The sequence below is a fragment of the Sphaeramia orbicularis genome, unplaced genomic scaffold, assembly GCF_902148855.1.
Source record: "Sphaeramia orbicularis unplaced genomic scaffold, fSphaOr1.1, whole genome shotgun sequence".
NCBI lineage: Eukaryota > Metazoa > Chordata > Actinopteri > Kurtiformes > Apogonidae > Sphaeramia > Sphaeramia orbicularis.
In genome coordinates this window covers 96,914-113,726 of record NW_021941461.1, presented here as the reverse complement: position 1 = coordinate 113,726, position 16,813 = coordinate 96,914, and the positions used below count along the sequence as shown (strand labels likewise).

General features: G+C 46.3%; 1 protein-coding gene across 7 annotated transcripts in view; it reads left to right on the top strand.

Moving 5' to 3' along the window:
- adgrg6 (adhesion G protein-coupled receptor G6) overlaps positions 1-16,813 on the top strand; it is a 55,050-nt gene that overhangs the window by 30,853 nt on the left and 7,384 nt on the right. For all 7 annotated transcript variants that reach the window (XM_030129516.1, XM_030129513.1, XM_030129510.1 and 4 more), the window contains 20 exons: positions 5,349-5,437; positions 5,968-6,020; positions 6,232-6,267; positions 6,570-6,715; positions 6,941-7,052; positions 7,218-7,306; positions 7,394-7,458; positions 7,978-8,114; positions 8,213-8,378; positions 8,580-8,723; positions 8,835-8,951; positions 9,326-9,380; positions 9,707-9,813; positions 10,494-10,621; positions 13,533-13,801; positions 14,065-14,167; positions 14,303-14,453; positions 14,905-15,037; positions 15,345-15,446; positions 15,806-15,961. In XM_030129516.1, coding sequence (XP_029985376.1) covers positions 5,349-5,437; positions 5,968-6,020; positions 6,232-6,267; positions 6,570-6,715; positions 6,941-7,052; positions 7,218-7,306; positions 7,394-7,458; positions 7,978-8,114; positions 8,213-8,378; positions 8,580-8,723; positions 8,835-8,951; positions 9,326-9,380; positions 9,707-9,813; positions 10,494-10,621; positions 13,533-13,801; positions 14,065-14,167; positions 14,303-14,453; positions 14,905-15,037; positions 15,345-15,446; positions 15,806-15,961 — 2,358 coding nt within the window. The remainder of the gene's footprint in view (positions 1-5,348; positions 5,438-5,967; positions 6,021-6,231; positions 6,268-6,569; positions 6,716-6,940; positions 7,053-7,217; positions 7,307-7,393; positions 7,459-7,977; positions 8,115-8,212; positions 8,379-8,579; positions 8,724-8,834; positions 8,952-9,325; positions 9,381-9,706; positions 9,814-10,493; positions 10,622-13,532; positions 13,802-14,064; positions 14,168-14,302; positions 14,454-14,904; positions 15,038-15,344; positions 15,447-15,805; positions 15,962-16,813) is intronic.

Below are 16,813 nucleotides of genomic sequence, written 5' to 3'. Positions count from 1 at the left end.
AGGAAGAACAAGCCGCGGTGGTCGCTTCTTAGCGCAGTTGGTGGTGAGAACCAGTCGGTTGCCGTAGGTAACTGGACCCACCCTTTAGAACAGCTAAGTGATGAGTTCACGTCGGGAACCGAGATGTTTCTGTATGATCTGGAACTCGCCGAGCCGGGACTTTACGATTTTGACTCAACGTACGCGGTGGACGATCCGACCCCCGTTCAGGCGCCGGGTTTTGTTGTCTATAGCATAGAAAGAGTACAGGTTAACGCGAGTTTTCCTCCGTTTCCGAACCTTCAAACCGCTTCAGTCAAAGGTCGTCTAGAGGCACCGGAGATGCTCCCGTCCATCAGACCGACGCCGGCTGTTTCTGGAGCCCGAACCCCGCATCGGTCGTCAAACGTCACCTTTAGTCAACAGGAGGAAAGGTCCCGACTCATCATCCTTCAGGGTTCAGCTCCGACCCCCCCCCCTCCCATCCAAACCTCCGCAGACCATCTGTTCTTAAAACAGTCAGTGTTGTTGAACTCCTCTCAGTTGCCCGATACCCCCCCACAAAACACGATTGAAGTAAAATCTGTGATCGGTAGAAGTGTTTTATTTATGAGTACAGGTTCGTATGTGGTTATCGCAGAGTTCCCGTCGACGCAGTCACCCTTAAACCACCCGGCGGCGTCCCTTTCCTCCGGTCTCACCTTCACATCCTTTCCGTCTCCGTTGTCCCCAGTTTGTGGCTCTGCCCCATCCCTCCTCCCCCCTCCAGTGTCCTCCTCCCCCCTCGTTCCCCAACAGCCCCCTCCTTTCTCTCCGTCCTCTTTGTGGAAGGTCGCAGAAGGTCTCGCTGTTGTGGATTCCACTCGTGTTCCAGACTCAGACATTTCTTCCGTGACAGTCCATCCTTCTTTGTTGCCGTTTCCGTTTCAGGCGTCAAATGTTCAAAGGACCTTTGAGGTGACGGCGGTCGACTCTCCTTTTCCTGAAGCTGTGACTGACGTTCAGAGCTCAGCCGACTGTCCCACATCCACAGGGGGGGCCAGTAGTCTACCTGAACCCCCCAGTGGTCTATTAACATCCTCTGGAACCTATCAGCATATCAATGCCCCATTGGCTGGGAGCGTTTCAGACTCCGCCTTCAGACAAATTAGACCGACTGTCTCTCAGTCATTGCGCCGTGACCCCCCACCTCAGACAAATCCACCTGATTCTGACGTCGACTCTAAGCTGGATCTGTCCGTATTTTTACATCTGACTGATTCAAGAAGTGGACGGCTGTGGGCGGAGTCTGGTCGGACACATCTGAGCCATCTTGATCCTCATCCTCCGTTAACGTCGGTGCTGTCGAGTGGACGCCCGGCGCCTGAACGTCCTCCGGCTCATCTCCACTCCAGTTCTGACAGTCTGTCTCCGCTCTCGTCTTTTTCTTCTTCCCATTTCCTTTCAAGCCTTTTTTTTTCACGGCATCTTGACAACCTGTCGCTCTCAGCCTCTTCAGGGACTCTTTCTGCTGCCATGGCGACGGAGCAGATGGAAGGAGAGGAAGCTGCACCCTCCTCCTCCCCCTCCTCCCCCCTCCTCCCCCTCCTCCCCCTCCTCCTCCTCCTCCGCCTCCTCTGGGTTGGAGAACCGCCTCAGTTCCAGTCTGACCTTTAACTCAGATCTGTGGAGGCTTCAGCCCACGCTTCCTCAGCCCCGCCCCCCCCACCAGGTGAACGCCAACCCCGGGGGCTTCCGTACGTTAAACCGCCCCGCCTACGCTTTGCTAATTCCAACCCAGGCACCGGCGCTACCTGGCAGCTACCCGCCCGTTTCCGTGACCCCCCAGCAGGCTTTGGGGTGGGATTATGTCTACCGCCCATCAAGTCTGACGCGAGCGCACGGCGACGGCCTCGCCATCGCACACACGCAGAGTCAGGATGCGTCTGTTGGCGTCAGAGGGTCGTCTTCTTCTGCTGCTGTTTTTCCTCCTTCAGTCCTCCGTCCTTCCAACCCCCCTCTTATCCTCCTCCCCCACTTCGCCCCCCCCCTCCTTTCCACCGCTGTTGCGACCCCCCCCACCCCCTCCTCTCCACCTCTTTCTGTCGGAGACGGGCCTGGGCTCTTTGTCTCCCGCTCAGACGACGGCTGGATTCCACCCGCCCACGTTGGCCCAACCCCCCCCAGAGAACCGCCCGCAGTCTTTCCCAGAATCCTCGGCGGACCCTGTTGGGCGTCGGCCTGTCGACCAGGCATTCGGCGTCACAGATGATAAACAACAGGCGTCAGCCGAGTCCGGCCAGTCTCCGCCTCCCAACGTGACTTTTGCCGCTTCATATAAACAACCCGGAGGCGGTAAATAGTTGGGGGCGTGTTGACGGTTCGGCGCCGTCAACGGAAGTCATCAATTAACTCGACCACGAGCAGAAAACAGGCACATGTCGCTGCTTTCTTTGACCCGGCAGATGTTGTTCCTAAAATTCACTCTGCGTCACATTTGGATGAACAAACCTGGTTTGGAGGAAAACAGCGACGACACTTCGGCCGAGCCGTCCAACGCCACCGCAGGCCTCCGCCCAGACTCCACCCCCCACTTACTGCTGCCTCCCGTTGGACTCCAGATAACCCCACCCCCTCGGCCTGGGTCCTCCAGTGGTGGTCCGCTTGTCCCTGGAACACCCGCCCACTCTTCTGTCGATGTCACAGATGGAGGCGACACCCCCAGGGTGGAGGAGCTCCGCCCCCCTGGGAATAAAAACCAAAGTTCACAGTCAGTGAACTCTGAACCTATGACCACACCCACCCTTAAGATGCCCCCTCGGTTCCATCGCAAACAATGAACGCCACAAAAAACATGTTGAAAAATACCACCATGTTAATAGAAATGGAAAGTCCAACATCAGGGCAGAGCAACGAAACAGGAAGTAGAATAACCCCAAACCCCACCACCACCTCACAGCCCCCCCCCCCCGGATCCCCGCCCACCGCCGCCACGTTGCCATGCCAATGTAAACAACGCTTTCATTTGACGTGTCTGTGCGGACTGACATCGGGGAACAGTATGTGACGGAGCAAACTCGAGTGTAGACGTAGAAACGTACGAAATGAACCTGAAATGAACCCGAAAACAATCACAGAACATGGAGTTTGAGTCTAAAAGTCTGCGATTAATTCAAAGTCAAACTGATAAAAGTTAATTATAACAAAAGTCCAATAATAGTCGGTGTTGGGAAGGTTTAGACTTTTACGATTTAATCACACATGACGACCTCAACCATGAAAAACCCAAAAAATATTCATTAAAACTGGACGATGCGGATGTTAGCGGGTTTTATCAGATGTTTGTCTTTCCAATAATACTTTAATAATTCACACCTTATGAAACAGAACCGACGTTTATTGGATCTTATATTAAGATGAGGCGTTCAGGGACCAGTGTAAAAACAGTTTAAGCATTCTAATATAAGAATGAAAAGAATCGACACAACCTGAAACTGTTTTGTACACCAGTCCCTGAATGCCTCATGTTCAGTCATTATAATTCAGTTCATTTTCAAACATGAACATTCACTCAAAAGTCAAATCCATCTTATTTTGTTTTCTTAAACCTTCAACACAGTTCAGTCACTGTGTTTAATGCCATCTTTTCGTCGGGGTTTGTTCTCATTTCAGTCTTTCATTCACAGATTTTATTCCCAACTCTGATTAAATGGAACTTTTTGATGTGACGTTCAAGTGTTCTTTAAAAAAAACCCAGATTTTCAGACTGACTCCATGCAGCGGGTTAGAGGTGGATCATGTAGACGTAGAGGGTGGAGGGGGCGGGTCTGATTTGGAGGGCTCTAATTGGTTGATTGGGTTTGTTGTGATTTTGGGGAAATGACCTGAGTCTGTAGCATGTAGTTGGTGTGTAGTTCAGGTACATCCTGTTCTTCTGAGTTTTCTGTCTAGTTGTAAATCTTCATCTTTGGTTCCTGTTCTTTCTGTTTTAGCTTTAGTTTTTTTTTCTGTCTTTAATTCTGCTCGTTTCCTGGTACAAACCTTTGATTTTTCTGCTCAAATCCACGGATATGAATTAAAAAAACACTGATGACATGTTTGAACCAGGACGGACGGAAAGACAGAGGTCCTATGGGGACATCTAGTGTCCAAAATGAAGCATAGCAGGAGACGTGACCCCAGAGACATGAGGTTCACAGGGACAATGTCAAGTTACTGATGGAAAAAAACTAAGAAAATGAACAAAAATATATAAAATAGATTTTTTTTAAATGAAGAAAATAAACAAAAATATGTCAAGTAGATGGAGAAAACTAAGAAAATAAACAAAAATCTATAAAATAGATGAAAAAAACTAAGAAATGAAAAAAATAGATTAAAAAAATTAATAAAATGAACAAATATATATTAAATAGATGAAAAAAACTAAGAAAATGAAAGAAATCTATAAAATAGATTAAAAACTAAGAACATGAAAGAAATCTATAAATAGATTTAAAAAAACTACGAAAATGAAGAAGAATATATAAAATACATGAAAAAATGAAGTAAAATATAAAATAGATTTTAAAAACTAAGAAAATGAACAAAAATAGATAAATAGATAAAAAACAAAAAAATGAACAAAAATAGATAAAATAGATGAAAAAACTAAGATAATGAACAAAAATATATAAAATAGAGTAAAAAAACAAAAAAATTAGCAAAAATATATAAAATAGATGGGAAAAAAACTAAGAAAATGAACAAAAATATATAAAATAGATGAAAAAAACTAAGAAAATGAACAAAAAAAATATAAATAGATGAAAAAATTAAGAAAATGAACAAAGATATATAAAATTGATTAGAAAACTAAGAAAATGAACAAAAATTTTTAAAATAGATGAAAAAAACTAAGAAAATGAAGAAATTTTTTTAAAATAGATGAAAAAACTAAGAAAATGAACAAAAATATATAAAACAGATGACAAAAAGAATAGAATAGAATAGAATAGAATAGAATAGAATAGAATAGAATAGCCTTTATTGTCATTGTGCAAAACAGCAAACAATGAAATTGGTGTGGTACTTCCCACCCACAGTGCAAAAATAAAGTGTAAACATATGAGAATTTGAAAGGCATAAAAGACAATAAAAACTAAGAAAATGAACAAAAATATGTAAAATAGATGAAAAAATCTCTGGTCCAGGGTCCGTATGTTGGACCCCCTGCTCTCATGTCTTATATTGTCCACCATGTTCTGATTGGTCCAGCTGTTGTCACATGGGCGGGGTCTGGGTTGGTCTCCTGCTATGATGACAGGCAGAATAAGCCCCTCCTCCTTTAAATTCTGTGTGTCTGACCCATGTCCTGGTTCTCCTTCGGTGGTTCTCCTTCGGTGGTCCAGACGCTTGGTTCTACCGCCTGTCCTTCACAGTGGACGACAGCAGCAGCTCCATGAGCCACGCCCACGTCCAACAGGCTGTTGCATTCTGGGTAAGTTTCACCCACTCACTTTTATTATTGTGACCTTACACGAAAAACAGGATAAAGGCTGCTGAAACTGCGATGACTTCAGGGACATCGGAAACGTGGGGAAAACTGCAAATGGGCAGAAAAGATGAAAACGGCAGCAAATCTACCACACATATGCACCTGAACGCACCGTCTACCGCTCATGTGCACCTGAATGCACAATCTGCCACACATATGCACCTGAACGCACCGTCTACTGCTCATGTGCCCCTGAACACACCGTCTACTGCACATGTGCCCCTGAACGTACCGTCTGAAGTCACTTATCAGTTATTGATTTAATTCCATGTGTTGGTTCGTTGTGTCTGGTGGTTTGAATTGTGACAGACGGTCCAGATATAGATCTATATGATCTAGATCTGACCCTGAAAAGGTTCAAAACGGTTGATGTTCTTGGATAAAACTCATCTGTTTGAGTTCAGGTTCATGTTGGAAACACTGTGAGACGTTCAATGACCATGTGACTGATGCGATGTGTTTACTGTTCACAGCTCAATCAGACGTTTGGAAACTGGAGTCACAGCGTCTACATTGAAAACATCAGGTATTTGTTTAAGGATGAGTTTCCTGCAGATCAGTGTCAATGTGACGACGAAATATTAAATTAGATAAAGTATTAAAGTAAATATTATATTAAATATTTAAGTAAATATTAAAGTTAAAATTAAATTACTACAGCTCAGGGTGAATGCAGTACTTTTACTCATATGCTAGTACTTTCCTGTTGTGTCTCATGGTTCTTTGTTTGTTCTCAGTGTCGAACCTGGAGCTCAGATCAGAGGAGACGTCAGGTAAGACCTGCACCACCAGGGGGCCCCAAAGAGTCCACAAGGACCCAAGTCCACAAGGACCCGAGTCCACATAGTCCAAGGACCCGAGTCCATGTGAACCCGAGTCCACATGGACCCAAGTCCACGTGAACCTAAGTCCACCTAAGAACCTAAGTGGACCTGAGTCCATGTGAACCTGAGTCCATGTGGGCCTGAGTCCACATGAACCTAAGTCCACATGGACTTGAGTCCATGTGGCCCTTCATCCCATGGACCTGTTCTGATGCGGTCTGGTTTGTGGTTCTATCGTGTCCCTGGTCCAGTTACTCCTGCCGGGCTCTGCTGGTCCAGAACTACATCACCAACGAGAGTCTGGGTGAAGCTGCAGCGCTGAGGATGTCCAAGAGCCAAGACCAGATGGACCCTGGACTCCAGGTCCAGACCGGATCCATCAGCGTTGGACTAGTTGGTAAGAACGGACCCGTGGATCCGTCTCCTTAACCCTCTGACCCAGGCTCAGTTCTCCGTCTCTGACCCAGGTTCGTTTCTCCGTCTCTGACCCGGGCTCGGTTCTCTTCTCCGTCTCTGACCCGGGTTTGGTTCTCCATCCCTGACCCAGGCTCGGTTCTCCATCTGTGACCCGGGTTCAGTTCGGTCCTGACCCGTTAACCCTTGTGTGTTCTCCATGTTCCAGAAAACTGTCCAGAGGAGGTTTCCCTTCACTACCGCTGGTCCGAGAGCCGACCCACCGTCCGACAGAACCTGCCCTGTTTCCCCAACAAGGACCAGAGCGCATCCAGAACCTGGTACCTATGACAACACAAACACTCATCAACAGAACCAGAACCTGTGAAGGAGGCTAAAGGAGGACTCTGGAAAGGGTTTGGGGTGCAGGATCAGGGTTTGGGTTCAGGTTTAGGGTCTGGCCTGGCACTGGTTCTGGTTTCAATCTGGTTCTGTCTCTGTTCCAGTATGATCAGTCCTCTGAACTACTCGTCGTTCTGGTCGGATCCAGACTTCTCCAACTGCACCGACATTGACTCCATCCAGGTGTCGGCAGGTTGGTCAGCCCACAGCCAATCAGACGCTTCCGTCACTGGTCAATGTTTACGCTGATTGGTTGCTTTTTCTGTCTGATGGTTTGTAGAAAACGCTGCTGAAGTGGCCGTTCAACTGGTGGACATCAGCAACAACGAGCTGTCCAACGAAGAGGTTCCACCACAAACATATATATATATATATATAGATATAGATATATATAAATAGATAGATAGATAGATAGATATAGATATATAGATATATATACAGACACACACACATACACTCATATACATATACACATGTATTTATTATTTACTAGAAATATACACATATAGACTTTCATACATTTATACATGTGTTTATTATATACCACAAATATATACCACACTGATGTGCATCATCTGTGTGTTTGTTTATCTGTTTATTTGATTCTCTGCGTGTTTGTTGTTTGTTTGCCTGTTTTTTTTCTTTGTGTTTTTGTTTGCATGTTTATTTGTATTATTGTTTGTTTGTCTTTGTGGTTGTATGTTGTTTGTGTTTTTGTTTATCTGTTTGTGTTTTTATTATTGTTTGTTTATTTGTAATATTGTTTGTTTGTGTTTTGCTACATGTTTATTTGTGGTATTGTTTGTTTGTGTTTTTGTTTACATGTTTATTTGTGTTATTGTTTGTTTGTTTGTTTGTCTTCAGGTGTCTAAAGTGGTGACGAAGGTGAAGGAGCTGGTGAACGTGGCTAAGATCAACACCACATTGGCCGTTACCGTGGTAACCATCATCTCCAACGTGATGAGGAGTTCGGAGATGGCGCTAGCTGCCACGTCTGAGAAGTAACGTCCCATAATGCACTGCTTCTAATGTCCACAGACTGTAACCAGGTGGAGCTTGTTTCCATGACAACTGTTGTTGTGACTCTGGTTCTACTCAGGGCTCTGAAAGCCGTGGACGAGCTGGTGCAGAAGATCGAGTTCGAGGGTCCGTCGGTCACAATCACCTCCAAACATCTGGCCGTCGGAATATCCACGCTCAACGCCACCGCCTTCAATGGGACCATGTTCAGCGCCGCCGTCCCGCCCAACGCCTCCGACCCACAGGTTCGTACATACATCATACACACGCCGTACATACATCGCACACACATCGTACATATGTCTTACACATGTCGTACAAACGTACATACGTCGTACACGTGTCGTACACATGTCGTAACACGTCGTACATATGTCGTACACACGTTGTACATACATCGTACATACATCCTATCCCGCTAACCTGTGTGTGGGCGGTGCTCTCAGGTCCTGTTCGACCTGGACTCCGCCTCTCTGGCCCAGGTGGTCCTCCCTGCGTCCCTCCTGTCCAACGTCAGTCTTGGTGACATGGATCGCTCGTCTCTGTCCAGGATCAACTTCATGTTCTTCGGTAGCACCGCCCTCTTCCAGGTCAAATGAACTGAACTGAACTGAACTGAACAGACCATAAATGTCCAATTATGGGGTCGGACCCGCCAGCTCCGCCTCTGTCTGACGTTGGTTTTCTGTGTGTTCTGTCAGAACGAGCAGGACGGTCTGTCTCTGAACAGCTATGTGGTGGCCAGCAGCGTCGGGAACGTGTCCATCAGGAACTTAAAGGAACCCGTGAGGATCGAGATCGCCCACCTGACCCACCGGGTACCGCCCACTTTTATTTAGATGAAAACCGAGAGAAACATGTCAGTATTTAAGGGAGAGAGAGGAGGAGGAGCAGAGAGGAGGAGACAGGAGGAGGAGGACAGACAGGAGGAGAGAGGAGGAGAGAGACAGGAGGAGGAGGAGGAGGAGGAGGAGGAGGAGGAGGAGAGAGGAGGTCCTGATGGATGATGTTGTAGGTGTTTTTCTATGCGAGTGTTCCTCAGGGTTTGGTCTTTGGTCCTCTGGGTTTTACTTGTTCTTCGTTCTGCTCCTGTTGTTGTTGTTGTTGTTGTTTGTTTCTTGTTGTCTGTGGTTGTTTGTAGTTTGTTGTTTATGTCACTCACTAGTTTCCATCTGTCTTTGTTGTTTTTCAGCCGTTCCTTCAGGAAAAGCCTCCAGTTTGTATGTTCTGGGACTTCAGTCTGAAAGGTGAGTTTAAACGAGTCCACCGGGGTCTACCAATGTCCACCAGGGTCCACCAGGGTCCACCAGTGTCTGCCAGGGTCCCCCTGGATCAGCCAGGGTTTACGAGGGTCCATCAGAGTCCACCAGAGAGATAGATAGATAATAGACTGACAGACATAAGCGTCAAAATGAGTAAAGACAAAAAAATAAACAGCAGAATTATTAATAGAAGGATCAAAGGGACATATACAGGTTTGGATGGAGGTGTTCGTCTGTGGGACCCAGTCTGGAGCCCTGGCTTCCACGGTAACAGTGTTTAATGGTGTGGTTCCTGTGGGTGTGTCCACCAGGTGGAGGCGGGGGCTGGAACGCAGACGGCTGCAGCCTATCAGATGAGTCCAGCAGTAACAGGACGGTGTGTCTGTGTGATCACATGACCCACTTCGGCATCCTCATGGTAAGAACGGGTCAAAGGGGGCGGAGTCTGACCTCACAGCGTCTGGTTGCCACGGTGACAGCGCTGAAACACATCTGGACTAAACCCAGTTTAGATAAAAGTGGGTTGGACTACAGATGTGTTAACACCTTTTACAGAAGTGATCAAATATGATCAAAATTAAAACAACAATTGTTTATAAAGTTCAATGACCAGACTGAACAATAAATATGAACCTCAGCTTGAACAGTTTAGTCTAGTTTAGTTTAGTCTAGTTTAGTTTAGTTTAGTTTAGTTTAGTCTAGTTTAGTCTAATTCAGTTTAGTCTAGTTTAGTTTAGTTTAGTCTAGTTTAGTTTAGTCTAGTTTAGTTTAGTTTAGTCTAGTTTAGTTTAGTTTAGTTTAGTCTAGTTTAGTCTAGTTTAGTTTAGTCTAGTTTAGTTTAGTTTAGTCTAGTTTAGTTTAGTCTAGTTTAGTCTAGTTCAGTTTAGTCTAGTTTAGTTTAGTCTAGTTTAGTCTAGTCTAGTTTAGTCTATACTAATAAACATGATCTAAACTAAATATGTCTAAAATTAACTTTGATTTGAAACATAGGAGAGAAAACTGTTGCAGGATCAGAAACACATTAATTTTAGAAAAAAAACCCATGTATCTACCTCTGTCCCTCCATCCCTCCATCCCTCCATCCCTCTGTCTCCGTAGGACATCTCAGGCTCGTCCGCCGCCATTAATGAACAGAACACTCGGATCCTGACCTTCATCACCTACATCGGTTGTGGAATCTCCGCCGTCTTCTCGGCGGCGACACTTCTCACCTACATCGCCTTCGAGTGAGTCTCATCCCTTTGTTTTTATTTCACAGGAGACAAATGGACAGAAATTGTAACTTATGGGGCGTGTTCGGCCTCTGGTGTTTCTCTGGAGGTTTCAACATAAACCTGGCAGCGTTTCACCGACGACCACAGCAGCGAAATATGCAAATAATGAACTGATAACGGAGACGCTGAACAGACAGTTGGAACCGAGCTGAGGCTAACATTCATCAGCTTCAACAGTCGAGTTCAGCCGCAGTTGAAGGATCAAACTCCAGGACAGGTTTGTGCTCAGATGTGAAAACAGAGGGCGGACCTCAGGGCTCCGTCACGGATCCTCTGGGTTTGACTCATTATTCGGTTTCATACGTCACTACTTTAAGTCGTGAACATAAATGATAGAGGTTATTCTGCTTTGAATCATGGGAACATGGAGACACAGACAAACCGTCTCCTGATTGGACATTTATGGAACCATGGCTGGTCCCTGTGGCCACTCCCACATTCACTTCCCTCTACGGTTACCCAGTCTGTGTTGTAGTTTTTAGTGAAACTCATGTGTTTTCCAAAGATCACGTCCAAGAAACACATAGTTTTTTCATTAAAATTTGGGACCAAAAAAATATCTAGATTGTTTTAATGTTACGGATGATTGATAGTTTGACTGTTTATTGGTAAAGGAACTGAAGTCGAAGTTGATTAAAAATACTCTTTGATTAAATTATACGTTGTATATGACTGAAGAAACACATTCACAGTTAATATATGACATGAAAAAAACAGGAAATAAAACCTTGAACTGGATGAATTCAATATAAATGTGTTTTCAGTCAAATCGAATGAAAAATGACAAGATGCAAAAGACACTCGATGGACGAGAAACAGATGAAAAAGTCTCAACCTCTAAACTTTACAGTCCCCTCTCCTGGAGTAGACCTTAACGGGAGAGGCTGTGGAATGTGACCCCCCTATAGTTGGAACTCACCCTCTGGCCCCCCTTCATAAAAATGGGAACCACTACCCTGGTCTGCCACTCCAAAGGCACCACCCCCGAAGTCCACGCAGTGTTGCAGAGGCGTGTCTGGTCTTTTGGCTTCGTTTCCTCCATGGAATGCGTGTTTGTGGGATTGAGGAGCTCTTCAAAGTATTCCTTCCACCACCCAACTATATCCTCAGTTGATGTCAGCAGCTCCCCATGTTTACACTGGACGGTTTGCCAGAACCTCTTTGGAGTCGATCGGTCATCTTCCTCCATGTCCTCACCAAACTCCTCACACGCCTGAGTTTTTGCCTCAGTGACCGCTCTGGCTGCACACTGCTTGGCCCACCGGTAGCACCGCTTGGCCCACCGGTAGCAATCGGCTGCTTCTGGAGGCCCACAGGACAGCCACGCCCTATAGACCTCCTTCAGACTGATGGCTGCTGTGACTGACCCCAGCTACGTTACAGTCGCAGCTCGCCACAGCTGCCTCGACAATGGCAGAGCAGAACAGAGGGTATTCAGACTCAATGTTCCCCTCCACCCTCGGGACGCGGTTGGAGCTCTGCCGGAGGTGTGAGTTGTGGATCAACCTGACAAGTTCTTCCACCGGGCATTCCCAGCAGTCCTGGTCTGCTCACTTGGGTCTGCCAGGTCTGTGCAGCATCTTCCCCTGCCACATGATCCAACTCACAACCAGGTAGTGGTCAGTTGACAGCTCCACACCTCTATTCACCCGAGTGCCCAGAACATACGGCCACAGATCTGATGATACAACTACAAAGTCAATCATCACTGTAGACCAAGGATGTCCTGGTGCCAAGTGCACCGATTGACATCCTTATGTTTGAACGTGGTATCAGTTATGGCCAAACTGCAACTCACACAGAAGTCCAATAACTGAACACTGCACGTTTCCAGATTGGGCAGGCCATTCCTCCCCACCACACCCCTCCAGGTTACGCTGTCGTTACCCATGTAAGCAGCACGTAAGTCCCCCAGTATGACAATGGAGTCCCTTTCAGGATGCTTTCTAGCACCCAGCCTTAGGACTCCAAAAAGGGCGGGTACTCTGAGCTGTTGTGTGGTGCATATGCACTGACAACAGTCAGAACCCATTCACCAACCTGAGGGTGCAGGGAAGGAACCCTTTCGTCCACTTGGGTAAACTCCAACATGCAGACAGAGAGGCTGGGGGATATTAATAAGCCCACCCCTGCCCTCCGCCTCTCACCCGAGGCAATTCCAGCAAAAGAGAGACCCTAGCCCCTCTCAAAGACTTGGGTTCCAGAGCCAATGCTATGTGTCGAGGTGAGGCCAGTAATGCTCAACCTCCTCCACAAGATCCTGCTCATTCCCCACCAGAGAGGTGACATTCCATGTCCCAAAAAAACAGTTTCTGTAACCTAGGATCAGACCTTCAAGGTCCCCACTTTGGCCTTCTGTTCGATCCACAAAGCACCGGACCCTTCCACTTCACCCTGTGAGTGGTGGGCCTACAGAAAGACGGGCCCATGTCTCCAGTTCGGCCTGGGCCCACCTAGACTCCACAGGCAAAGGCCTAGCCACCAGGCACTTGCCCACGGGCCCCAACCCCAGGCCCGGCTCCAAGGCGGAGCCCTGATAACCTTCCAGGCCAGGAACACATTCTTTTGTTAATTCTTGGCATCAGGGTCTTCTGAACCGTTCTTCCTCTGGCCCTTCACCTAGGACCAATCTGCCATGGGAGACCCTACCAGGGGCAAAAGCCCCCGACAACAGAGCTACTAGGATCTTTAGGGCGCTCAAAGTCCTCCACCACGATAAGGTGATGGTTCCAGCAGGAGTATTTAGCAACATTTATTCTATGATTATTTGTATCTGTTTAGTTCAGTTGTGTGTCTATAAAGTGTCGGACAGACTCCCCCCGTCCTGTCGTCTCCACATCCGTCTTCATGTCTGTCTCCACAGGAAGCTGAGGCGGGACTACCCGTCCAAGATCCTGATGAACCTGAGCTCGTCGCTGCTGTTCCTGAACATGTGCTTCCTATTGGACGGCTGGTTGGCCAGTCTGCACAGGGACACCCTGTGTGTGTCAATAGCCCTGCTCCTGCACTACTTCCTGTTGACCTCCTTCACCTGGATGGCCCTGGAGTCCATCCACATGTACATCGCCCTGGTCAAAGTCTTCAACACCTACATACGACGATACATCCTCAAGTTCTGCCTCCTGGGATGGGGTCAGTATATACTACGAATACTACTACTGTTACTACTACTGTTAATACTACTACTACTACAAATACTAGAACTACCAGTGAATATCCTACTACTGTAGCCTTTGGTCCTAATACTATAAACCTGTTCCATCTGTGGAACTGTAGAATAAACACTCTTAACTGTATAAATAAATGAATAATGATGATGGAGGAGGAGAGAAGAGGAGGAGAGAGGAGTTAATTGGTGTTGTTGTTGATGCTGGTCTGTGTTGTTTCTGTTGCAGGTCTGCCGTTGGTGGTGGTTGGAATCGTGGCTGCAGTTGACGTCCGTTGCTATGGGTTACAGGAGTACGGCAGAGGAACAACAGCAGAAGGAGCGTCAGAGTTGTGAGTGTTTAACTCACATCCTCAGGGTTAAAGGGACGGTTTAAGGGTCTTAAATGGACACAGATGGACCTGTCTTGTCTCTTGGTGACCTCAGCTGCTGGACTTGTCTTTTTCTTGTCTTTTTCTCGTCTTTAGCTGCTGGATCCGCAGTCCTCTGGTCTTCTACGTCACCTGCGTCGGGTTCTTCTGTCTGGTGTTTCTGCTCAACGTTGCCATGTTCATCGTGGTGATGATGCAGATCTGCGGACGCAACGGGAAACGCAGCAACCGAACGCTACGAGAGGAGGTGAGTTCCCAACAACAACGCCATAGTGTCGAATTAAAGACCACAGCGATTGGAATTAAAGACCATGGCGATCGGACGGAACTGAAGGAAAGGACATGAAAATGACACAAAGAAAATAATGAACTAAACAAAAGGAAAACACTGTAAAAAATGAAGAAAATAGAAATGAAACTGAACCAAAAAGTTTATAAACAGATAAAAGTGACAGAAATGAGATGAAAAGGACACGAGATGAAACTGAGACAAAACAGAAGACAAGAAAACAAAACAGCAAAATAGAAACAGAGAAGATGAAAGAAAAGATTTAACAAGATGAAAACAACACGACAGAAAAAACACAAAAGACATAAAGAACAAATGAAAAAAAAACAAAGTCCAAAACAAGAGACGGAACCTGCTGTAGAAGAACCCACACATCTCCACCTGAATGTTCTGCTTGGTTCCTTTCCAGGTTCTGCGGAACCTTCGCAGCGTCGTCAGCCTCACCTTCCTGTTGGGGATGACCTGGGGATTTGCCTTCTTCGCCTGGGGACCCGTCGCCCTGGCCTTCATGTACCTGTTCGCAATCTTCAACTCACTGCAAGGTCAGACACGCAGCCGTCAACCTAAGTTTGCAAGTGTTTGAACACGAAAACACTATGAAAACCGACCTGTGAACCTTAGATCGCAAGTATTGCGTATGTTTTCTGTTTTTATTGTGGATGTTTGGGTGTAACCTTTCTTTTCTGTCACTTCTGCTGCTGCCGTCTGTTCCAGGACACGCTGGAGAAGAGAACTTTAATGTCAACGACTCTTTGTTCCTGTTTAGATAGAAGTTCCTCAAACGTCCGCCCTGCTCTGATCCTGTCCTATTCTGTCTTTTTTCTGTCTTTGTTCTGTCTGTTTTTTCAGGTCTCTTCATATTTATCTTCCACTGCGCTCTGAAGGAGAACGTCCAGAAGCAGTGGAGGCGCTACCTGTGCTGCGGTCGCTTCCGGCTGTCGGATAACTCAGGTATCCGCCCTCTGTCCTCCTGGTTCTCATTAAAACCCAGAGGATCCAGATCCGTCTGCTGGGCTCCGTCCAGGTTCCCACAAAGACGCTTTATTAAAAGATCAAAACCGGCCCTAAGTCACCGGCTTTACAGCCAATAAAACCCAGACCGTTGGAGTTCAGAGGAACATGAGGTCCTCCAGGTTGTGGGACCAGGTTAAACTGACTCCATGAGGTTCTCCAGGTGGTGGGACCAGATTAAACCACAGTTTGGACCGTTTGCTCGGACCCTGGTTCTTTGGGTCCTGAATCCAAACGTGTGTTCTTTAAATTAAAGTGCGTCTGTCGTTCTTTCAGTTGATTCTTCTGCGTTCTTTCAGACTGGAGTAAAACCGCCACCAACAACACCAAGAAGGTGAGCTCTGATAACCTGGGGAAGTCCCTGTCATCCAGCTCCTTTGGGTCCAGCTCCGCCAACTGGACCTCCAAGGCCAAAGCCACGCTCAACCCCTTCACCAAACGCCACAGCAACACAGGTGAGGCCACGCCCACAACACTCAGGTAGGCACAGGCAGACAGAGCTTCTAGAGGTTCTGAACAGACCACAGGTAGGACGACCCACAATGCATCGGTCCAAACACTGGGTTGGGGGCGGGGTTAGGGTTTTCAGTTTGAGGTTCAACCGCTTCATGAACCTTTGGAACATGTTCTTCTGGTTCAGTTTTAAATGGACCACCTGTGATCATCTGATGTCCAGATGAACCTGAACTACTCATGTGCTGTAGTTTCAGAGTGAAGCAGCAGGTGGCGTCAGAGTCCAAACAGGGTCCAAGGTCCACCTGAAGGATCACATGACCTCTGACCTCTGGAACCAAATACAGTCTGATTTCAGTCCAATTAGTCGAAAATACAGGAAGTGATTGAATAAAAGTTTAAAACAAACGACAGAATACACCAAAGCAGAAATCTGACAGAATTAGAATCAGCAGTTGATCAAATATGGACTCATATTTAGGACTGTGTATTGGCAAGAATCTGGTGATACGACACAAATCACAATATTAGGACCACAATACAATATATCGTGATATATCATGATACTGTTAAAAAGGCAGTATTTTTTGTTTGTTTTGTTTCTTCTTCTAAGATATTATTTCCTGGAAAAATGTAATAATACCAGAAATATGCACAAATACTAAACACATTTGTTTTGGATCAGAGCAGGATTTAATACAATATCACAAAACTTTCCTCTATAAAACCGAAATTTTGTTATAAATGATAATAATAAATAAATACATAAAATGATGTTTTACAGACATTACAGTTTCAGATGCTGCTCTAATGTTCGTATTCTATTAGTTATGGAATGAATGTATAATGTTCAG